Genomic DNA, 24,652 nt, shown 5'->3' with positions numbered 1-24,652 from the left:
GGCAAATGGTCACGTACGCTCGTATGTTTCTTTTCATGGGGCCAGTCGTTGGGCGGGGGGCAGCGCGGGAAGAGCACGTAGCGATGCGCTCTCGCAGCAGGTGTCAAGCCTGTATGCATGTGTGTGCGTGTGAGTGTGAGGGACAAGCACGCACATGAACAAGGAACAGTCAGTTAGCACACAAATACGAAAATTGTTCTCTTAGGTAAAATATAAAACTCTCTTGTCAATCACAATTCACAATTACACAACCAAACATTTGCAAAGTGACTAAGACAATGCTTTCCTTAAAAGGGTATAAATAACTTGCCATAATTCTTATCGCTTGGCACGCGATAGAAGTAATATTTTCAATAATAACAACAACAATAAAAAAAGGTCGATTAAGTAAGGAAGTCATCTTTGACCCCATAAATATGAATGAAGGTACATATGTTTGTATTTATGTATGTATGTATGTATGTATGTATGTATGTATGTACGTATGTATGTATGTATGTATGTATGTATGTATGTATGTATGTATGTATGTATGTATGTATGTATGTATGTATGTATGTATGTATGTATGTATGTATGCATGTATGTAATATGTATGTGTACTACATATGTTCTAAATTAGCCTCAGTAACTGATTTGTTTTAGCAATATCTCCACCTCAAATTATCAACTATAGCCACCGAAACTTTTGCCAATTTTCTAGCTGACTGCTATGTTGCTTTTTTTATACCCGCTACCCATAGGGTAGTAGGGTATTATAACTCTGTGCCGACAGGAAATGTATGTAACAGGTAGAAGGAGGCATCTCCGACCCTATAAAGTATATATGTATATTCTTGGTCAGCATCAACAGCCGAGACAATCTAGCCATGTCCGTCTGTCTGTCTGTCTGTATGAACACCTAGATCTCAGGGACTATAAGAGATAGAGCTATAATTTTTTTTCGACAGCATTTGTTATGTTTGCACGCGGATCAAGTTTGTTTCAAATTTTTGCCACGCCTACTTCCGCCCCCGCAAATCAAAACAAATCGAATAACAAGCGTAATTTTAAAGCTAAAGTTTCGAAAATTTGGTTGCGATCAGATAAAAATTGTGGAAGTTATTAATATTCGGTATATTTTGAGAATAATACCGCAAAATATATTGCTTTTATTTAAAATGGGTAGCGGGTATCTCACAGTCGAGTACACTCGATTGTAGCTTTCTTACTTGTTTTATTCTAGCATTTTGATATCTCCTTCTAATTTCATTATATTAGTAGCTGAGAACCTTAACTTTCAAGATTTTATCTTTTTAAATGACTAAAATGTATCATATTATGTAGATTCTCTAAATTTCGTAGCTTTTTCTATCAAATGTTTGATCATCGTGGTTTAAATATCGAATAATTTAAAGAATTGTAGGCTGTAGAATTCAATTTGTACAATCTGCAGAACTGCAAAATACAATAAAATGTTGCACAAGCTTAAAAGCGGAACAAACAACAAAATAATGTTGAGTAATTCAATATAAAGTAAAGCGTCTATTGCTGTCAAAACTATAGCTTTCTTTCTTGTTTGTGCTGATTGCTGCCCAAAACGCTCTAGTTATAATAAGTGACGAAATTTTCAATGGATTATCTCATTATTGAGCCAAACCTACGATTAGAAATCAATGTATATGAAGTACACGAAAATAATTGACATATTATTTGCCAATGCCGAAATAGTTTAGCAAAATAAAATATGCGTTTACTCGTAGATAAAGTCGAAATTGAACGTCAGGCCAACACACACAAAAACATATGTAGGGAGACTTGGCAGCCAAACTCACGTCATCACAGTTGACTAAGCACGACGTCGAATATCGCTTATCTCTCAGCTAAAACTTTACATTACCCAATGTTCTAGAATAATTCGATCATAGTCCCACTGTATCTAGTGCAAATAATATTTAAGTTGGCGTTTGTGTGCGTTCAGACATTGTAAACACACTTGAAGCCCCGATAGGAGACTTTTGCGGCCACTTAGCGATGGCTCCTACAATATGTTTATACAAAAGGGGGACAGCAATAGGCACAATCAGTGCGGGGCAAACGGGAAAGCAAACAAACTGCACGCATTTACATAAAAAGCAAATAAAACAATACCAAAAATGAAATGAAATTGAAAATGAAAATGAAAGAATCAACTTTTCCAACGAAATGCACTGCACAAAAGGTACACACACACACACACTTGTACATATGTATGTAGACATGTGTGGTGATCCCCGCTTTGCTCCCCCCAACACAAGTTACAGATAGATAGAGAGAGAGAGACAGGGGAGGAGGGGACACGCGTAAACAAAATGCGACCCTGCACTTCAGCAATAATAACAAAGGCCAGCAACCAACTGTGGCGTGTCAGCCACCACAATCATGTGTGTGAGTGTGTGTGTGTGTGTGTGTATAAATGAGCGTGTCTGTGTGTGGCTACCTGTGGGAAACACGTTTTCATTTTCCATTGAACGCATACAGCGCCGCTTTGGACCCCAACCCTAACCTAACCCCATATTGACGGCGACCTGAGCACAGACCCAGCTTGAAGTTTTTGGAGAGTGCGCGGTGAAGAGTCAGTGTAGCTGAACCCCAAAAACTGAACCCAACTGGAGCAAACAGAACTATTAAATGCATAAATTCATTCAGCATCTATTCAAAAAAAAGGCAACAACCCCGTTCAATACACAACTCTGTACTGACGATCGGCATGGAAAATTAAAAATATTAACGTAAGCAGAGATAAATACATGTATGATAAAAAAGGTAGCGATTCAAATAGGGAAATAGATATGAGGAAAAGTTCTAATAAATATGGAAATAAATAAATGAAAATGTAACATATTCACATAGGTTCCGATTAATATGGAATACTAGATATAAGGAAATAGTATAATAGAGAAATACATATAAGAAAAATGAAATCATATTGATATATCTAAATTTATATATATAATTATATCTTAATACATACATAGAATATATTTATAAATACATATATAGTACAAATATACATAGTGTGAAAAATTAAAAATAAGTGAAAATACCATTCATAAATGGAAAGGAATGGATATAAATGAACATATGTAGGTACAAAATGGAATAAATAAAATTATAAATAAATACAAATATATAAATATGTATTTGTATTTGTATTTGTGTATATGTCGCTAATCGCATACGTCGAAATCTATGTAGAATGCTTCACATTAAGAATCGTAAACATTATGTTATCAGTGAGTATTATCAATAATCGTAACACTTGAAAGTGTTACACACGTTAGTGGACAAATCTGAAGTTATCATTGTTGTTAGCATTTCCTTATCAGCCAAAGGTGAATGAAACGAAAAAGCAGTTTGTGTTGAATGAAAAGCGATTGCAGCTTTTCCGACAGCTGCTCTATACGGAATTGAAAGTCGAGTTCCAACTGGGTAATTGCAATTGGGGGCCCAAAGTCAAGTGCGTGTGTTTGCGTTCTCTCTGTGTGTGTGTGTGTGTGTGTGTGTGTGTGTGTGTGGTGTAAGTGTGTGCGTCAGATATCAATGCACTTATCGCACAATCAATTTTAGAACTGAGAATGAAGCAATATCCGACAATGAACAATTGAAAAGCATAGAACCAAAAATGAGAAGAGAACAGAAGACGAAAAAATCACCGATTCAACGATAACTGAGCAGTGAGAGAGAGAGAGATAGAGCACGGAGTTATGCGAAGAGGGGGAACGAGGAGAGAGAAATGCCCGCATTGTGGCAGTTGGTTGCCTGCTTGTTCGCGGGGAGAAGGGAACTAAAGATGCGCGGGGGCGGGGAAGGGGAGAAGGGAACAACTTCCGCTCGTCGCATCGTCAAATGCAACGCAAATTGATTGCAAGTCGCGCGCTCCACTTATGAAATAGTCTCTCTCTCTCTTTCTTTCTTTCTTTCATTCTCTTTCTCTCTTGGCCTCTAGTTCCCTCTGTTTCGCCGCTTAATCGCGGTAATTAAGTAAAAGACGGGTCTGTCACCCAATTGACGACGATCAGTTCCCACCCTGCACAGTGGAAACCTTTAGTCGAGCTCATTCCACTTACGTTTGCTGCTGTTGGCATGCGTCACACTTAAAAACCTATAAATAATTTCCATTTCCAATTCATTGACGGTAATGTTTGAAATCATTTAAAGCTGCAAACACACACTATGGCAATTATAATTTTTATTAAAAAATCAATATCGTTTATTTACTGATTTTTGATTATTAAAACGGAACTCTTCTTTTCTTTTGATTTAAATACACAATAGAGCAAGAATATTATGAAATTATGATGAAATATCATACTCCTTTTTCAAAATATTTCATGTAAATCCTTCTTATATTTCTCCTTTATGTCCTGGCTAATTTTTGCGGCCCTTCACTTAGGATTACGCCTCACCGCCTTCAAAACCTTCAGCTGTTCTTGATCAGTCACCTTTGGCGGCCTACCAAAGCGTGGCTTTGTCTAAACTGTGCCGGTTTCATTAAAAGTTTGAAAACAAGTTCGACAATTTCTCGCAGAGATTTCCCCTCACGACGCAGTTTGACGATCAGTTCCCTCCCTCCGGAGCAATTTTCGATGAGTGGATCGAAATACCGCCAGAATTCAACGAAAAATTAGTTTAATCACTGCCAAAACGCTTGATTGGCACAATAGAGCTTCATATCTATCCTACCTCGTACTAATTTTAGTAATGTTTTTATCAATAAATGTTTTTTTTTAACTAATTTAACGCAGACTGTCGATGGCCCAAAAACTGGTGTATCTTTTGTTTTTGGATTTTAATTAAAAAGTTGTTGATAGAAATAAATAAAGACTGGTTATACTTTTTTCATAATAGATATGTCGGTAATTTAAAAATATACCGAAAATACTAAAACAATACTAAAAATATACCAAATGGTATGTTTGGTATATCGATATTGTACCACATTCAAAATATACTGTAGACGGCACAATATACCAGATTGTCGGCCAAAGTAACTAAGAGCCCTAGTAAGTAGGCGTTTTTGCCCATACAAAAGTATTTCTTTAATAACTTCCACAATTTTTATCTGATCGCATCCAAATTTTCAGGAATCATAAATACTATTGTTATTATTGTCTATAGCATTATTATTATTGTCTATATTCGCAGCTGTAGCTCTAAAGTTGCGCTTGTTATTCGTTTTTTTTTTGATTTTCGGGGGCGGAAGTGGGCGTGGCAAAAATTTGAAACAAACTTGATCTGCGTGCAAACATAACAAATGCTGTCAAAAAAAAAATTATAGCTCTATCTCTTAAAGTCTCTGAGATCCAGTGTTTCATACGGACGGACGGACAGACGGACAGACACACAGACGGACATGGCTATATCGTCTCGGCTGTTGACGCTGATCAAGAATATATATACTTTATAGGGTCGGAGATGCCTCTTTCTACCTGTTACATACATTTCCTGCCGGCACAAAGTTATAATACCCTTCTACCCTATGGGTAGCGGGTATAAAAATATCTTCAATACAACTATTTCTATTTAACATCAAAGTTGCGCGTTAAGTTTGAACGCAGACTTTTTCTGGTTAGAGTATATGTATTTATACATATGTATGAATGTGATAAATGCATCCATACTTTACAGTTCAAATAATAAATCTATAGCTCAGAATACTAAAACTTCATAAAAGAAAATCAGAGTTGTGGTCTTTGCATACTATGTATCTATGTACAGCTGTGAACTTTGGAATAGCAGTGCATTCGCATTCGTATCAGCTACCGATAATCTTATCGTCATTGGACGAAAAATCACAACAAAGATAAAGCAGACGTCAATGTTCAAGCAGCGGCTTTAAGACAAATGACGATCTTGAAACAATAAGGGTTCGTTTTTCGCACCCGTGTTGACTTAGAATGTGTTTGTCTGTTTTTAAATTTTAAATTTTAATTTTAAATTTGATAAGTGACTACCTAATCGTTTAGGTAGAAACTGAACTGATGATCGAATTCAGTTTATAACTAAGTTGTGAGATTCCATGGAATCTATGCATGATTCATATCTTGAAGAACCTATTTATGTATTTACGTTATAAATGTATTCACTTTGCAATCACAGGGGAAGCGACTAATTGTAGCATGCACACACATACCCGCACACACACTCGCATACTAATGTTGTATACATGTGTTCGTGTGCTTAATTGAGCTTTTGTAGAGTTGCAGAGTAGTTAAATGCGTTACTAGCAAAAAGTTCTATTGTATCGAAAAGTTGTGGCACGCAAATGCGTATTTATCAAGATCCTTTGCTCTTTGTGCCATAAATACCCAATGAAGGAGCATAAAAAGAGATTATGATTCATTAGATTTGTTTCAAAGCTCATTTAAAATCGATTGCTAATTTGCCGCTTCTACACTACGCGACTGCAGTTCATGCGGATAAACGTACAAATATGTACTTATACTATATACAAATGGCTTTAGCTCTTTCAAGTTTACAGCAGAGAGAGAGAGGAGAGAGGAGAGTGAGAGAGCAACGCATTGTTGCAGCTGATTTTGGAGAACGAGAGCCGAAGTCGAAGCAACAGCAAGAAGACAAAGAGCGGAAGGCGGCAACAGCTGACTTTGTATCTTGTGTGCTTTGACAACTCCTATTATTATCATCCGTTGCAATTGCATTTGACACTAATTTTGGCATCGACATGAATTAAATGCCAATTATTTAGCTGTGTGTGTGTTCGTAATCTACTTGTCTGCATTTCATAATTTTAAATACGAGCAATCGTCGCGCTCTTAGAACAATGCATCCACAAGTAAGCATATAAATATGTAGAGTGCGCTCTTTACATCGCATTCAAAGCATCGACTAGTCTATACACTAAAATCGAGAGTGCATGGCGTTCGTTCTGAATCTAAGCAATTACACACTTAATAATTGCATTACGTAGATATTCGAGGTACGTTAAAACGTGATGAGATAAGACTAAGTGATAAGATAAACGAGGAGCCTTAACTCATTTCGTATTAGAAAGTGTATTAAGAGACCAACCCACAAGTAGATAGTTCAACCCGTGCACACACCCTCGCTGCGTCTCTCTTAACTAACACAACATATCTAAGAGAGCGCGCTGTGTGCACTACAAGAGCAAGAGAGAGAGAGAGAGAGAGAGAGAGCAGCGCGCTAGCGTCGATCGTTAAAACTTGAGCGAACAGTTCGCTGTTCATTCAGTATTAATCAAGACGACATCGTATGTGGTTGGATTCGTGTGAACGGAGAAGTTGAAATTAACTGACTTCGATATAAGAATTTTTGAGTTCTGTGTTAGTGAAAAATATATTCAATTTGTTGTTGTTGTTGTTTTTTTTTTTGTGCTGTGAATAATATATATACGTATTTCTGTTGATGATGTCTAGCACACAACATTAATATGTATATTAGTGTGATTTTGTGCGGGCAAAAAACGAAACGATGCGCAAAAGAAGAATCCGAATTCGATTCTGATGAAATGCTTTAAAGAGATGCTCCACCATTCTCCATCTCCATTAACGCGTATATGTAGATTTCATATAGAGACCGAGACCGAAGAAGACTCGTTTGCTTTGTGTTTGTAGCCTGTATCGGATCGGGACAAAATCATCGAAATTGTGAACTGAAAAACTGTAGAACGCGAGATTTGATCAAAGTTCGTAATTGAATCAATCCGGGGACAAACGGAAGTGCAACTCCATTCCCCGCCGCCCACGACACACCCTGTCTGTCTGTATCCCCCCCTCTCGCCGCCCCCTGACAACACCAAAACATCCCAAAAGAAAACCTCAAAGCGAATAATAAAAGAAACAAAAGATAAACCGACGACGTCGACGACGACGACGTCGACAATCAAACGACAGCGACAACAAAGTCGGGCGACAAAAACCCAGAAACAGAAACAGTAACAGAACCAGAACAACATCGGCTCATCCAAGATCATGTGGCGTTTTTTAAAGTGTCTGCTCTGGCTGCTCGTTGTGACCAAAGCTGCGGCTCAAAACAACGATGCGGAGCCCGAGAACATTTGCAGGCATTGTTTTTGCCAAGGCATCACGGTCTTCTGCAACTTTGCACACAATCACACGGTAAGATCTAAGTACATAATATAGAATATATAGATACACTCACTATATAATCCATCACATTATGCCCGACTCTATATACCACCTTCAGGGCGTTACCCCAAATGATAATGAATGTCTAGAAACTGATACTTCTTTCTGCTTGAAGACAATGAGGCAAAAGATAGAACACATTTTTCTTTTTTTTTTCATTTTGTTATCGTTGCTTTTTTTTTCTTTTTTTGTTACTGCGACTTGCATACAACAATTACTATATAATAATTATTGTAGATTATGCCGCAAGCTTTAAACACAACTGCAGAGTTTCTGAGAAACTTGCTTAAAGATATTCCGAATGAATTTAATAGCAATTGGAATGTATGCGCAAAGAATTCTTATTTAGAAATATATTTTTTTGAAATTGTGAAGCAGAGTATGAAGAATATCTTTGTTAAAATGAAACATACATTATGTTTCACAATTGATATAGAATTCTTTATGAAATTATTAAAGTACAAATACATGTTAGCAAATGAAACATGAATTTTGTTTTAAAATTTATTCAAAATTCTGCTGTAGAGCTTAAAATAAATAAGGTAATACATTATTTATGATATTTCTATAGCTGAATCTAATAAATAAGATAAGAAGAAGTACACATATAATTAAATAAATACTTGATTTCTTTATGAAATAAAAGATACATTTTGTTGTAGAGCTGTAGAATGTATTATTTATAATATTTTTATTGAGGAATGTGATTAATAAGGCAATATAGCACATTCTTTATGAAATTGTTGACGTATAAAACAAGTACAAATGCAAGTTTATATACTGAATTTATTTATGAAACGAAACATAAATTTTGTTTTAAAATTTATGTAGAATTCTTTATTAAAAAGAAATAAGTTTATGTACTATTTATGATACTTTTATTGAGGAATCTAATAAATAAAATAATATAGCACGTTTTTGTATATGTTATCTGAAGAATTTCCGCTTTGAGTATAATATTTACATTTGAATATTGTATATCCTTGAAGTATATAGATTTGTATAGAATAATAAAGTTTATTAAGAGATATTTCGCTTTTGGGTAAATACGAAAAATTTCGATGATTGTTTATTTGGTTTAGGTTCGTTTGATATGCACATAAACGATAAACTAGCGAAATTAATTGATAGTTATAAAGTGGTGCGTTCTCCTTCCCCTCGCAGTCACACACACAGTAAGAGAGAGAGTGAGAAAGAGAGAGATGGGGGAGTGAGAGAGAGAGAGTGGAATAGACACATTAACGAAACGAAATGTTGTTAATTTGTACTTTGCGGCACACGAAACATGCTACACACAGCAGCACAATGAATGGACATGAGTACAGCGTACATACAGTGAGCACTCGCTAAGGTGAATGCCACTTATGCTGAGAATTTAAGAAAAAAGACTCCTCACTCCTTATTTTTTCTTAATTTCTTGACACTCTAAAGATGCTACAGCAAAAGTGGCATTCACGTAGATAGAGACTCATACAGTGAGCACTCGATAAAGTGAATGCTATTTTTGCTGTAGTTACTGGCTGAAGAATATCTGAATAGTGGAATGATGAAACTTTCCGACTCTTCGTGTTTACTGTAGTATTCGTGTTAGCGACTGCTGACTGTTACAAATACTACTTTTGCTATAGTTACTGAGTGAAGAATATCTAAAAGTGGGATAATGAAACATTTTCAAGCGGCGACTCATTGTGTTTACTATAGTGTTCGTGTTAGCGAGTGCTCACAGTGATAAATGCCACATTTGTTGTAGCCACTGACTGAAGAATATTTGAAAATGGGATAATGAAACACTCTCAAGCACCGATTCATTGTGTTTACTGTATCGTTCGTGTTAGCGAGTGCTCACTGTGAGCCACTTTTGCTTTAGTCACTGACTGAAGAATATCTAAAAATGGGATGATGCAACACTCTCAAGCCTTGACTCTTTGTGTTTACCGTAGTGTTCGTGTTACCGAGCGTTCACTGTTACCAAGATTCACGCAACAGTTGAAATGTTTGCTCGCCATCCGCTCGCTCACTTGCTGGCATCGCTTTTTGGCAACGTTTACGTTTGTTTGTGGCGATCAAAGTGGATTCGTTTGTGTAACACGAGAGAGAGCAACAAAAACAACAACAACAACAGACTCGGGGACTCGAATGATTCAAAATGTAAACAAACCTGTGGCCACGGAGCAATTAACAGCTACAATTGCTGAGAGCAAAAAAAAAAAAACAGACAGAAGCAGACACAGACACAGAAAACAGAAATAAAGAAAAAGAGATGAAAAAATAAACAACAACAAATGCGACAAAGAATCAAGCCAAGTTTCAACTCGTTCAACTGGTTATGCTAATGAATCAGGTGTGAATGAATTGCGTGTGTGTGAGTGTGAGTGTGAGTGCACTCAGAGTGTCTGTGTGTCTGCAGTCAAAGTTGTCTAGCTTCGGTTTGCAAACTCATTTGTTTTGGGGTGGCGCTTTATTCTGACCGATTATTCTCAATCCATCTCGTTTGATTCTCTCGCTCTCGCTCTCACTCTCGCTGTCTCTTTCTCGCTGCTATTTCCGGAGAGCAAAAGCTAAACTGAAGTTCAAGCTAAGCACTAGGGCGTAACACCGGATGCGGGGCGTGGCAAATTGCTGTTCTGTCACCGCGATGACGTGACAAGTGCTTGGCAGATAATGTATCTTGTATCTTGTAGATGCATGGCATTTATGAACTGTAGATCACACCCACAACGCCCCCGTTCGAAACACGAATGTGCAAAGTTGACGAGAAAATCATTGGAAACAGAAATTCTTGAAACAGTTTTCCAAACACATTTTACGTGTGCCCAATTCTCGAATTTGTTAGCGAGACATAAACACACACATTCAAGTGCGGCAATCCAGAGAGAGAGAATGTGGGGAGAAAGAGAAAGAGAGAGAGATAGAGAGCGAGTGTGTGCTCTGCGTGTTTGTTTTGAGAAACGACTGCTTAAATGTCATTCAAATGGATACTAAAACTACTTAAAGCAAATGGGAAATGGAAAATGGGCACTAAAAATCCATCAAGTGGCAAACGATGTTCGTTCTCTATCTATCTCTCTCTCTCTCTGGCTCACATGTGGCATATGCCACACGGCAGGAGGTGCACTTGGAGGCCACTCAGAGTGCGCCTCACATCCATTTGCGACACATATTTGCATTCAGCTCTCGCAGAGGTTTTTCCCTGGAAACAACGAGCAGCGCGCATAAAATGCGTTTGATACTCAAATGCAATTAAATAGATTCTTAATGACGTCTCTCCCCCCTCTCTGTCTATCTTTGGTCTAATATCCGTTCCAAAGTAGCGCGCTTTTTATGGCTAAAAATAACCTGCCAGAAAAATTCATGAATCGATCATTAATTGCTCATCAAGGTTGACGCACTGTCCGATCTTATCATAAATATACTTATAATATGTACACTTATTTTCTTAACTTGCATTCGGAAGAGTAGTCGCATGATTAATGTGGTGAAATTCAATAAGAATGCAACAAAAATAGATAAGAATTTGGCAATCGTAAAGAAAAGACGGATGATTGTAATAAAAGTTGTCATTCTAGTTTTAAGAAAACGAAAAAATTTGTGTATAAAAGAAATAAAGACGACGCAGTAAAAACATATTAAAAAGAATAACTAGCTGAGGTTGAAGTAGATGAAAGAAGTCACATATTAAATCGAAAAAAATGACAAACGTGTAATTAGATTAGATAAAAGATCATGTGATATATAATATGATACAAATATTTTCCATTTCGAAGAAATCTGAAAGAAGTATTAGTAAGATAATCTTTCGAAGAACTTTAGATTGTCAAGGATGATTGGTGTAATGATATATATTTGACAGAAGAACTAACTATTTCAAAGAAATCACGACAAAGAAGTTATAAGACATTAGATGAGTATTAAACAACAGAATTAACAGTGATATAGAGATAGATATGACATCATGATTTCAAAGAAATCAGGAGTAAGTAGAAAGAAGAAGATACTCGATAGAAGAACTTCAGATAGTGAAGAAATCGTTATAAATGAATAATAACATATTTGATAGAAGACACATTTCAGATTGAAAAGAAATTAGAACAAAGAGGTTATGAAATATTAGAAGAACTTTTTATTCCAAAGCAAAGTAGTGAAATTTTAGAAAGAATAATTTCAGATTATTTTTAAATCGAGTGAAGGAGTAATGAGATATTCGACAGAAGAACTTTCGATTGTGAAGAAATCGGCTCAAATGAGTTGTGAGATAACAGATAGACGAACTTGCCATTTCAAAGAAATTGAAACAAATATATTAGATAGCAGAACTTGCGCTTATTTCAAGGCGTATTAGTCACGAGAGCTGTCAAAGGTGTTTTCCTATGCGATCGCGTGAGTAATCTGTTATCGCCACGTCGGATTATATTACGCAGTATATGGGAATAAAAAGGTACGGCAAAGATTGTGGGCATTGCACTCACTGATACAGCAAAGTACTATATAGTAAGTGTGTGTGTGTTCAACTGTGTCACGTACGTTGAGAATTGTATCTGCGAGATACGTGCACGTGAGAAAAGATTCGAGTGGGCCGCTTGCTGTTTTCTTTGTTGCGGAAAATCCTGATCGAGCATGCTGCCTCCATATGTGAAAGTCAACGTCGACGACGACGACGACGACGAGTTGTGTGTTAAAGTCGAGACCAACTGTGAGTTAGTCTAAGAGATCTATCCGTAAATGGCGAAATGGAAATAGATAAAGATATTCTCACCATGTGCCGCAGATTCTTTTGCCTGCTTTTTTTTTCAGTTTTGTTTTTTTTTTCTCTCCGTCAAACAAGCAAAATACACATCATAATTTATTTTTAATTGGATTTTGTTTTTCGGTGTGTGTGTGTGTTTTTGGCTTATTTATTATCTATCTGAGAGCATATTTTACACGCTGTTGTTTGTCACTTTCCCAAGCGCTATTTCCGCTTTTCCGCCTAGACTAAAAGTCCACTAAAAATAAACTCGCTCGTTGGCAACTCGGAAAAACTCTGTGTGCCGGAAAATGGGCATCATCGATCGAATAAAGGGGGCCATTGGAGAAGGAGGGCGGGCGAGGGAGGGAGGGAGGGAGGAAAAGTGCATTGCTGCGCAGGAAAAGCACGCATGGAAAACGCCCATCAGGCGCAGCCATCTAAATTTAGCATCTCTCAGCCATTATGTGTACTACAAGTGGCCATATATACTCTACTCGAGCATAACTCTCTCTCTCTCTCTACATAGCTCTATTCGAATTCGTATTCGTATCCGTATCGGTATCCATATCTGTATCTGTATCTGTATCTACTGAAGCTGTATCTGTATCTGTGTGTGTATCTACATATAGCTGTCGCGCTGTATCCGCATCTTCTTATGCGTGGCAGCTACTTTCTATATAGTTTATAGTCTCTCGATTTGTCAGAGTTTCGGGCGGAAAGTTCATCAAGCGTTGCCTGCCAGCCGAGTGCTCTTGCACCCTGTAATTATGATGTGGCTAGCTGCGGGGTATTTGCAACTACAATGTTATATTTATAGCCTCACTTTTAGACACGCTTCGTTTACTCTTTCTCTTTGTATACCCTGTAAATTGGCTAAAAACACTTTCGGGTGTTTAAGCGGCAACGAATTTTATTTTAATTTTTTGTCTCTTATTTTCTGGTATAGTCTTTAATGTAATTGAAGTTTAATTGTGTGTTTTATCGAACGAATTTTGGAAACTGGTTGTATTTTTATACCCGCTACCCATAGGGTAAAAGGGTATTATAACTTTGTGCCGGCGGGAAATTTATGTAACAGGTAGAAGGAGGCATCTCCGACCCTATAAAGTATATATATTCTTGATCAGCGTCAACAGCCGAGACGATATAGCCATGTCCGTCTGTGTGTCTGTCCGTGTGAAACACTGGATCTCAGAGACTATAAGAGATAGAGCTATAATTTTTTTTCGACAGCATTTGTTATGTTTGCATGCAGATCAAGTTTGTTTCAAATTTTTGCCACGCCCCTCTTTCGCCCTGCAAAATCGAATAACAAACGTAATTTTGCTAGAGTTACGAGTTTTGGTATATACAGTAATAACTATAGTAGTTATGACTCCTGAAAATTTGGTTGCGATCAGATAAAAATTGTCAAAGTTATTAAAGAAATACAAAAACGCCTACTTACTAGGGGCCTTATTTCATATTTTGCTTATTTTCGAATTCTTATCTAATTTTGAAATGTTTCAAGTAATAAATTATTAGGTATATCTTTAAATCTTTATGTTTTTTGTTTCTTTTTATGAGTACTCCCTCTTTATGCATTGCATCAGGTGTTTTTTGTAACACTTATGACTTCGATTCGTCACTGCTTATGAGCTGCTTGACACGTAGTTCCTATTGTTTGCAATTGTCTCTTCCTTATTGTATACCCTGTGCTTGACATATGCTGCAAATGCGGAATGCTACTACTTGGCAAAGATAAGCCAAGCTATTTAAATGAATTCCAGGGAATTATTATTAATACGTGTTAATAAATTTAATAAAAAGTTTTTAATAATACAAACATATTTCCCTTTTTTTAGTCGTATTTATTTTATACTCAAATTATTTACTAAATTTTGCGTATGCCATATAGTACAGGGTATCTTTCCGACATATCAATGTAAATTTTGCTCTTTATTTGTTATTCTTTTTTGGCATTTGATAAATTTATGCGTCATTGGCATGGGGAGATGGGGGATTTGACTGAGCAGTGAAAAGAGGGCACAACGAGTGAAGAAGTACGAAGGGAATGGGGGTTGAGAAGGGGAGAGGGGAGAGCCAGAAGACAGACAAATAACAAGCGAATTAAACAAAAAGGAAAGAAAGAAACGTAATTGAGATTTCCTCTTTAGCCAAAGAGCGAGAACGCAGAGAAAACTGGAGCAAATTGAAAGAAATTGCGCCCAATGCGTCGACGTCGGCGTCGCTGTCGATGTCGACGTTAACGTTGCAGTCGACGTCGCTGTTGGCGTGTGTTAAAGAGGCAATTGCAAACTGATGGATGGATGCACAGCATTGCAAGTGACAGCGAAGTGGTGCGAGAAGAAGAAGAAGCACAAGATAACGAAGAAAAAGGGGAAGGGGAGGGGAGGGAAGGAAGGAGGACAAGCAGACAGCACAATAATAATAAACAGCAAATGTCTGAAATCTCTGCAGAATGCTGCGAGCATAAGCAAACGGTTGACGGAGGGAGGGCACAAGAGACGCGTGAGATGGAAGGGGGGTTGGGGGGTCGGACGATGCGTCTCAACAAGTGCGCCACCAGAGGCGGACGAACGGCGACAACAACAACGATTTGAAATTGTCACAGCTGCGCCCAGACTTCACTTTACTTGAGTGAAGCATTGAACTCCAGCCTAGAGATGAGCGCGTGATCGAAACCGATAACGATTACCGATAACTGCACTTGACAACGTTGAAAAATATATGTGAATAAATACATAGAACTAAAAAATTAAATTGGGGAATTCAAGCAAACAAATTTAGTAGAAGAAAATAAAACAATTGTACATATTTGAGAATCTGCTCTAAAAACAAAACACTTTTACTTCGCGAGTATTTAGTCTGCAGTAAATATTGTAGAAATCTTTTCATTTTTTGCTCATTTCAAGCTTTAATTTACATATCGATGCATCGTTTGTGCATGCGATAATTTTTGCAAGTGTGATTTTTTGTGACAAGCTTGTTATAAAGTTACTCACGTAATATGTAATATATAATAATATATCTACACACGATAGTTGAACTGCATTCATATAAGATTTGAGCAGAAAAAAAGAAAAATTTGTAAAAAGAAAATTGTACAACATGCAATACTTTAGCTGAAATGCATCGATATAAAAAGTATAGGAAATATAGAATTGTTTGAGCATATCATATAAATAAATAAATAATTTAAAGTGTTTTACAATGATAATGATCTTAGCGATCTTTCGATTATCTAGAGTTTGGCTTTTTTGTGACATCAGCTCATCTCTAGACTGTTGACTGGCGAGTGGCGACAATTGACCAGGTGGCCACCCGACACAATTGGCTGTCAACTCCCCCCACTTTTGTGGCCCAAATATGGTGGCAAGTTGTTGTTGTTGTTGTTGCTGCTGCTACTATTGTCGCTTGATTCATGACAATTATGCGGAAACCAAGCAGACACACGTACGAGCCACACACACACACTCACGCACGCATTACATAGACTTCCCCCACTTCCCCCCACAGAGCGATTTCACTTTAGAGTACATAAGCATTTAAGTGCACATACACCCGAAGATTATATAATAGCTGACAACTGGCAACTGGCATTGCAATAGCAATTGCAATTACAATTGCACTTGAACCCAACAACAACTGTCGCTGATCGCCGCCGATCAGAGAACTATGCTAAGTTCAATTAAAGGCAGAAGCTACAACAACAGCAATAACAACAACAACAACAGCAGCAACTCATTCATCAATTTCCTTTTTATTGATGCCTGTGTTTTACGCTCACAGTTCAACAACTGTCTGTTAATGCGCTGTTAAGAAAAAACAGTTTTACTTTGTATTTGGCTAAATTTGTTGATGATGCACTTTAAATAAATGTAGAAATTATAAATTAAATTACTTTTATTTAAAGAAATTGTAAGACAAAGACAGTTCAATAAATCTGTAATTGCAATCAACTGTTTTTGTCAATAACATTTGTATGTTAAAAATTGAATAACATTTGAGTAGCTGTTACTTTAACAGCGAGATTTTTAAGAACTGTTAAGAACTATATGTTAATGCTGTGAAATTCGCTGGATCTGTTAAGCAAAATGCAATATGATCCTTTGACTTTTAAACAAATTAAGATTAAATTACATTTATTGAAAAAGCATCAGTTTTAATTGTGTAATTTAATGTAATAATCGGGAAAACAGAAAGAAAAACTTTAATTTTAAATTTTAACATTCGTATTTTACAAATTTCATAACATTTCAGCAGCTGTTACTTTAATGCTCTGACTTTAAGCAAAGCAGTGAATAGCAAAATGAAACTTGAAATTCAGTAAAATTTGTTGCACAATGTGTTAAATTTATCTTTTAAACAAATTTAAGATTAAATTACAATTATTTCACAGATATTTTTATAGTGCGATTTAATTCAATAATAAGACAGACAGAAAGATAAATTGTAATTGCAGTCAACTGTTAATGAATAACATTAGAGCAACTGTTACTTTACTAGCGACTCTCTGTTAAACAGTCTGTGATTAGCAAAACGATCAGTTTAACGTCGTTTTTCACTCTGATGTCATCGCTTTATAACAAGATCAATGTGCTTTAATTTAAGCGTTGTGAACAACGCAGTCGATACTTGGTTATTAATAAAGCACAACTAAAAGAGAGGCCATCATTAGTCAGCTCGGTAAATTGTATTGCACAATTGCAATTGCAGAACAGGTATATATAAAGTATATATACTGTATATGTAATTATATACACATGTATTTATGTATGAAGTTGAAGCAGATGATCATTAAGAACACACAACAAGAGCAACAAGAGTTCCTGTTGTTGAGTTGTTGCTGCTGTTGTTGTCGTTGTTGTTGTTGTCACCCTAGGCACTTGCAAGTCAAACTATTTTCTTTTAATTTAATGAGAAAATTGCTCGCACAACACCAGCAACAAACAATGCCACCAACTGGGGGGCTGGAGCAATGAACGTTGCGGTCAACTTGCCGTTGTCTGCAGCAACAGCAGCAGCAGTAGCAACAATTGTTGTTGTTGTTGTTGTTAGTGTCGCGACGAGAGACATTTAAAAATAATACCAAGCGACCAGCGAGAAATGTAAGTCAAGCGTCACAGCAACAACAGCAGAAAGAGAGCGAGTGAGTAGAAGATGGAGAAGAGGAGGAAGAAGAAACCGCCACAATGCAAAAAGCGATGGCGTTGATGATGAAGTTGTTGCCTCCTTTGTTGTCGTTTCAATACCCGGTTTTCCATGCAATAAAAGGGCATAACAAGTGTGTGTGCAACAAGCTGCATAATATACGCAATCTGTCTGTCCTCTTTCTTCCCTACAAATAGCAAGTTGTGAATCTAATAATTTTGTATTTCAATTAATACAAGTCTAACAAACTCTACAATATCTGTCTGCCTGTCTGTCCGCTCATTTAAATAACTATATCTCAGGCAGTCTAAGAACTAGAGCCAATAAATTTTAGAGTTATATTATTACAAATATTACCCAGCTCAAGTTGGGTTTAGAATTGCTCTTTCTACGCTAGAAATAGCAAAAGTCGATTGAAGTATGTTTCGAATTTTGATAATACAGCGCATAGCATACTTGGTTGAATTTAGTAATCCTATAATAGTAATTTAGTAATTTATAATAATAAATGCAATAGTTACTTCATACTTATTAGCACTAATTTATTTCAAATTTAATTCATCTTTATTATATTATTATATAACTTTAATTTAAGCTTAAATTCACAACTCATGATCTACGTTCAGAATGTTCCATATATTTCTAATGAGCAGTTCCAAAATGAATTTCAAATTCAAGAAAATTGCTGTGAATTATAAATGGTTTTTTGAACCCAATTTATATGAATCTTAAGAATCTTAAAAGCCAAAGCTAATAAGTTTCTTAACATAATTTGTATACTACGCCACTGAAGCTAGCATTAAAAACATTATGTTATATTAATAATAAATAGGAAGTGTGCAATTTTAGGAAATATATGTATATTTGATTTTTGGGTAGCGGGTATTTCTCAAGTCGAGCACACGCGGCTGTTTTGCCACGCCCCACGCCCCACATCCCACACCCCATGCAACAGCTAAACTCTTGTCTTATTTTCTTCTTTCTTTTTCTGCCTATCTCGTCCACAGCTATCGAACGTATGGAACAGCACGTATAAGGTGCCATCGAACATCGCCGCCATGGAGGTGCAGCTGAAGCATGACACACAATTCCAGCTGCAAGGCGGTCTCTTTCGCACCAATCGTGTCAATCGGTTTGTGGTGAAGGGCGCCATTGAGGACACTGATCAGGTGGAGTTGTCCCACAATGCGTTTCGCAACAACCTCGCCGGCTTGCCGGACATTCAGATAATCGGTGTGGGCCACGTCTTTGTGCGCGAACAAGCCTTCACAGGTGAGTTGAGACTACTGGAAAGACTGCAGATAATGACACTGATACTGAAAAGAAAGCTTTGAAGAGGTCTTTGAATTGTCAAGAATAAATAAGCCCATCTTAATGTAGAAAAATTCATTTTGAAATCGATTTGCTCTTGTTTTGCATTCAAGTTGCTGCTCTAAAAATAATACAGCACTGTAACATGCTATATTTATAAATGAATATGATTCAAAACCACACCCAATGCCAAAGCATTCAACGAATGCTTTAAATAAGCTAGAAACATTGTCAGCAAAAGCACATTAAAGCTTTCTTTGAAAGAATGCAAGAATTTCTAGTAAAAGCTGTAGTAAATGGTTCAGAATTAAGTTTTACCTTAAAAAGAGAAGAACTTTAAAAGCTCGTATGTTGACAAAGCAAGCTTTGCAAGCACATGAATGAACAAGAAACTAGCTAACTAACAATTTATTTATTGCACTTGCAGGTGGCGAGATCAAACTAACTGTGGAGAACAGCGGACAGCTCACTTTGTACCCGAGTGCCTTTGTCAACATGAATATGTCGTGCAATTTTACGAAAATCAAGAGCCTGGATATCAGGGAGAAAGCTTTCCATCCCAGCACAAATCGCAGCACGCAGGCCAATGTAAATGTGAGTAGCTAGAAACGATATTTCCGAATCATATTCACAACACTAAACGAATTGCATTTCATTTTTAGCTGCATATTCAGCAATCGAACATTGATCACATCAATAGTTTCGACGTCTCGATGAATAAAATTGTGTATGTCGATTGCACCATTGGAGTTATTCAGCGTAGCGCCTTCAATGTGACCAATGTCAAGGAACTATCCTTTGAGAACTGCAACATCCGAAGGATCGAGGCGTTCGCTTTCACCGAAAGATTGCACAGCGAGCATATATCGATCACCGGCTCACAAATCGGCACCATCGAGAGTGAAGCAATCAGCGGCAGTGGCATTTCAAACTTTACACTCAGGCAGAATGTGTAAGTGAAGATCAAACGATCGAAGGATGCAACGACGTAAACGTAGTTTCAAAGATCAGAAGCAGTTTGATAACAGAAAAAAAGAAGCGTAGATATGATGTTGATAAATAGATTGCAGACTGATCACTTAATGTTTTAGAAACTTTAAATTACATATAATCGAATGCATTGAGTAGAAAGTTATGTAGAAAATATTTCAATTTATAGATTTTGTAATAGATCGATAGACAAAAGTCTGATTTATAATCCACAAATTGATTGCAGAGCAATTGTTGAATTCAGCGATCGCTCAAAGATCAATGCAGATTAATGCTAGCATCATCTAATAGATTGTGTAAGGAAATCTGTATAAAGTATTTGGACTGATAGATTCTATAAGAGATAGATAAATCGACTGATCAATGAATACAGAAAATAATCGAGGCTGATTAAATGTTGAATTTTCGAATAGATTTGTTATCTGCAATTATTATTTTAACAGAGTGATTTTCGTTCGATCGATAGCAGGCTGATCAAATAATAATAATAATGAAGATTAGATCAATTAATGAGTTGTGTTTTGAATATAGATTATACAATAGATCGATAGACTGATCAATGAATATATGCGGCAGTCGGTGCATCATCGGTCACATTTACATAACAATTGTGTATGAAATACGTTTATACTAAGCATCCTTTTCTCTACCCCTTTGCAGTATCGAAACGATCAAGGAGTCGGCCATCCAGGTGTACAGCGTATACATCTTCATCGAGCGCAATACGATCACGAATCTGGGCATCAACTGGCTGCGCATTCCGCGTGGCGAGATGGTGGCCATCGAGGAGAATCGCTTCGCCAGCTTTGCGCCCATTCAGCTGGAGCAATCGAATCGCATCAATTGCAGTTTCGCCAACAATCGCCTCGGCGATCCGCAGCCGGGCAGCCTCAACTTCAGCAACTGTGAGATGCGTGCCATGACCGTCGATCGCTTCTGCGATCGCAACTGTGGCGACAATCAACAGTGGCTGGCCACACTCACCGAGCACGATATCAGCTCCGAGATGTATTGCCAGCTGTCGACAAGTTTGATCAAATGCTTCAATGCCAGCACGGTGCATTTGCGTCGCTACGAGCACGAGGCATGTGGCAGCGACAACGATCGCAAGCTGCAGTGCGTCGATGGCAGCAAACTGGAGTGGTACAACGGTGGCTATGTGACCAAGGAGGAGCGCGAACAGCAACAGCGAGGCACCACCAACACCAGAATCATTTCAATTAGCCTTGCCATTATCGGCGGCATCGCCGCGATCATCTTCATGGTGGCGTTTGTTTGGATGAAGTGCCGAAAGCAGCGGCAACAGCAGATGTGTCACTTCAGCTCTGAGGAGCGTGAGGTGCTGATGCACGATGGGTGTCGCGAACTGAGGAGCTATTATCAGAAGTTGACCAGCAACAAGCTGACGAGCGAACAGTGCGTTAACATCATCAATCAGGTGACCAGTCAGCACTTCGAACGCATCACGCTCTCGGCCAATCAAGTGCTCGATCGCCACATGCAAACGATGCATGCCAAATGCGATATGGGCGCCAGCGCCTTGCTGACCCTTCCCAGTGCGCCCAGCGATTACAGTGGTGGCGATGAGCACGACGAGCGTGTGGATAGAGAGAACATTTACACCGAGGTCCCGGACTATTCATCGCCACAGGATTTGCTCGATACTCAGGATAATTTCTACTCGGAGCCGAATCATTTTGTTGGTGGTAAGTAGTCGAGGTGTTGAAATTGGAAGATGTTGCCCCAACCCCCCAATCCCCAACTATCGAAAAGTAGAGTATGCGAAAAATGGGACTAATTGTATTGTATGTGGATTGTAACTAATTGAAACTACCTTTATTTTACCTGTACTTAAAGATCAATATTATATTATAAATTATTGAAAAATGCGGCACGAGCAGCACACACTCACACAAACACACGATCCACACACCAATACACGATCCACATGCGATCCACACACACAAAACACACGATACCAATTAAAATTGCAATAACACGATCCATATGTGATCAACACACGTACACGAACACAATTAAAATTGTAATAACACGATCCACATGCGATCCACACACACTCACACAAATACACACACACACAGCGGTACTAAGGCAACGCATACAGTTAAACATATGCGGAACGCATGTAACAACCAACAACAAAAAAGGTATACAAAATTCCGGTCTTAACTTTCGACTTGTATTCTAATTGTATCTGTAATTGTAGTAGCTCTATCTCTCTCTTTTTCTTTTACACTCTCTGCAGCTGGCAGCGTTGCCAGACTGTCGAACGTTTTAGATATTCTCTAGTCGGTGGTTGGTACACTTTCCCTCTCTCTCTTTCCCTCTCTCACAGTCTTTCTCTATCTTTGTCTTTTACCATCTATCTAATTGCAATTTCTTTATGGAACTTTCACAGATGGCCATGCAAATGATATGCCACCGCCCGCCTATGCACCGCCATTCCAGCAACCGCCACCGCCCTCGATGCATCGCCAGCATCCACATCATCCCACACATCATTATCAACTGCCGTCCACAAGCAGCAGCAGCAGCCAGAGACGTGGCCACGAGCAGCTGCCCGATGTGCTGCAGCCATCGACTGACAATTGTGGTGCTATCTATGCCCAGCCCGTGTTGCGCTTGACGCCCAACTCGGCGCCCATCAATGTATCTCCCGCTTCAAAATCCGCAGCGTTGCCACACGGCGCGAAGAACACTCAACAAAGTCATGTGCGCGAACTGCGTCAGAATCTGGAGGCGATGCCACAATTCCATCCCAATCAACTGACCTCGAGTCGCACACAAAACCAGTTGCAATCGCGTTTCGCCAGCACGCCGCGTCGCCAGCATCCCAGTGGCAACGCCAGCAGTGGCAACACCCTCAACAGAAGCTACGAGTGTCTCGACGGTGCGGCCAGCATGGCTGCCATGGAACTGATGGATATGCGAGGAGCGACTGCCTTGCCACCGGACTCGGGCTCTGATCATTCCGGTGGCAGCGATGAGACTGTTAAAATCGATGACGTCATCGAGTATGCTGACGCCGAGAACTGTGCGATGCTAGCCGGCAAAGCAGCGACGCGTTCAGCGACAGCGACACAAACATCGAAATAAAAATATGTGATACACGTTAGATAAAATACACAACACACACACACACACTACACACAATACACAACACAACACAATACGAAACAATCACAAGGACATATGCATATACATATATCTATAATCTAATATCTATAACTCTAAACTTAAACGTATATCGTATAACTTTAAACCCGCTATCCGTTCGAGCAACATCGACAGACAGACAGAGGGACGGACAGAAAACAACATCATCAAGCCCATCCGTCTGCCTGTCTGTCCGTTCGTATTCAGGGCCAGATCTCAGTGACTACGCGAGCTAGCACCATCAAATTCTGTAGAAGGAATCTCCTGAATTTGCCACACCTCATTCAACAATTTGATTGTGGTTCTTCTTAGCGGATAGCGTGCAGTCGAGCACACTCGACTATGACTTTCTCTTACTTGTTTTTTTTTATCGCTGTAAATATGCTATTCATTATTTCCCCATTACAAATGGGGTTGATTTACTCATTGCTATATAATGCATCGGTTAATTGTGTGTCGAAGCTTAATTGTATGGTTTTTAAAGGAACTTGACACATTTTGACCACGATCGCAATGAAAACCCTAGCTTTATAACTTATTCATAAATTCATTTTTTTTGTTATATATACATAGAGATTATGCACATAAAAACCAAAAAAACGAAGAACAAAAAATAAAAAAAAAAAACCATACAAAGACAAAAATCAAAGCTTGTATTATACTTGAATTCTATCGTCTTGTGACTGACTCATCGATCGAGCCACTTGCAATATGGTCTTGCACATTTGCCTCAGTTGCATAAACAAAAGTGGCATCGCGTGTGGCATATTAATAACATGCGCTAATATGTCTTTGCAAGTCAGTTTTCACAGTGGAGCTGCTAGGAAAGGAGGAGGGGTGGGCAGCATGCTAATGCTTGGATATAATGGACATTTCTATACTATATAGTATTGCATTTGAAAATGTTGAATAACTTGATTTGCGCGAGCGCCAAGACAAGTGCATTTTCCACATTTATACCCAGTGATTTGAAGCAATTACAACTGCAGTTATGCCATGTATATTTTTGGTTGATCTGTGTCCGTCTGTCTGTCTGTCCGTTCATTTGAACACCTATTTTTCAACAACTACAATAAATAGACGCATTCGACTTTTTTGCAATTATTTCTGTACATCGCTTGGATTTCTCTTATAATTTGCATAACTC

At 38.0% G+C, this 24,652-nt stretch overlaps 2 protein-coding genes across 3 annotated transcripts in view; one reads left to right on the top strand and one right to left on the bottom strand.

Moving 5' to 3' along the window:
- Window positions 1-24,652, bottom strand: part of LOC132796704 (E3 ubiquitin-protein ligase highwire) — a 63,214-nt gene that overhangs the window by 12,695 nt on the left and 25,867 nt on the right. The window lies entirely within an intron of this gene.
- Window positions 7,253-24,134, top strand: LOC132796706 (uncharacterized). Of its 2 annotated transcripts, XR_009633580.1 has the most exons (7): window positions 7,253-8,117; window positions 19,035-19,299; window positions 19,766-19,932; window positions 20,001-20,290; window positions 20,989-22,034; window positions 22,186-22,496; window positions 22,748-22,885. XR_009633580.1 is itself a non-coding variant. In XM_060807962.1 (6 exons), exons 1-6 carry the CDS (start codon window positions 7,971-7,973, stop codon window positions 23,443-23,445), a joined length of 2,613 nt encoding a protein of 870 aa, XP_060663945.1. In that variant the 5' UTR covers window positions 7,255-7,970; the 3' UTR covers window positions 23,446-24,134. The 2 variants fall into 2 exon arrangements, 1 of the variants encoding a protein (XP_060663945.1); XM_060807962.1 differs by lacking the exon at window positions 22,186-22,496 and having other exon boundaries at window positions 7,255-8,117; window positions 22,748-24,134.

Source organism: Drosophila nasuta, chromosome X (assembly GCF_023558535.2).
Source record: "Drosophila nasuta strain 15112-1781.00 chromosome X, ASM2355853v1, whole genome shotgun sequence".
Taxonomy (NCBI): Eukaryota; Metazoa; Arthropoda; class Insecta; order Diptera; family Drosophilidae; genus Drosophila; species Drosophila nasuta.
This window is presented reverse-complemented; position numbering and strand designations above follow the sequence as displayed.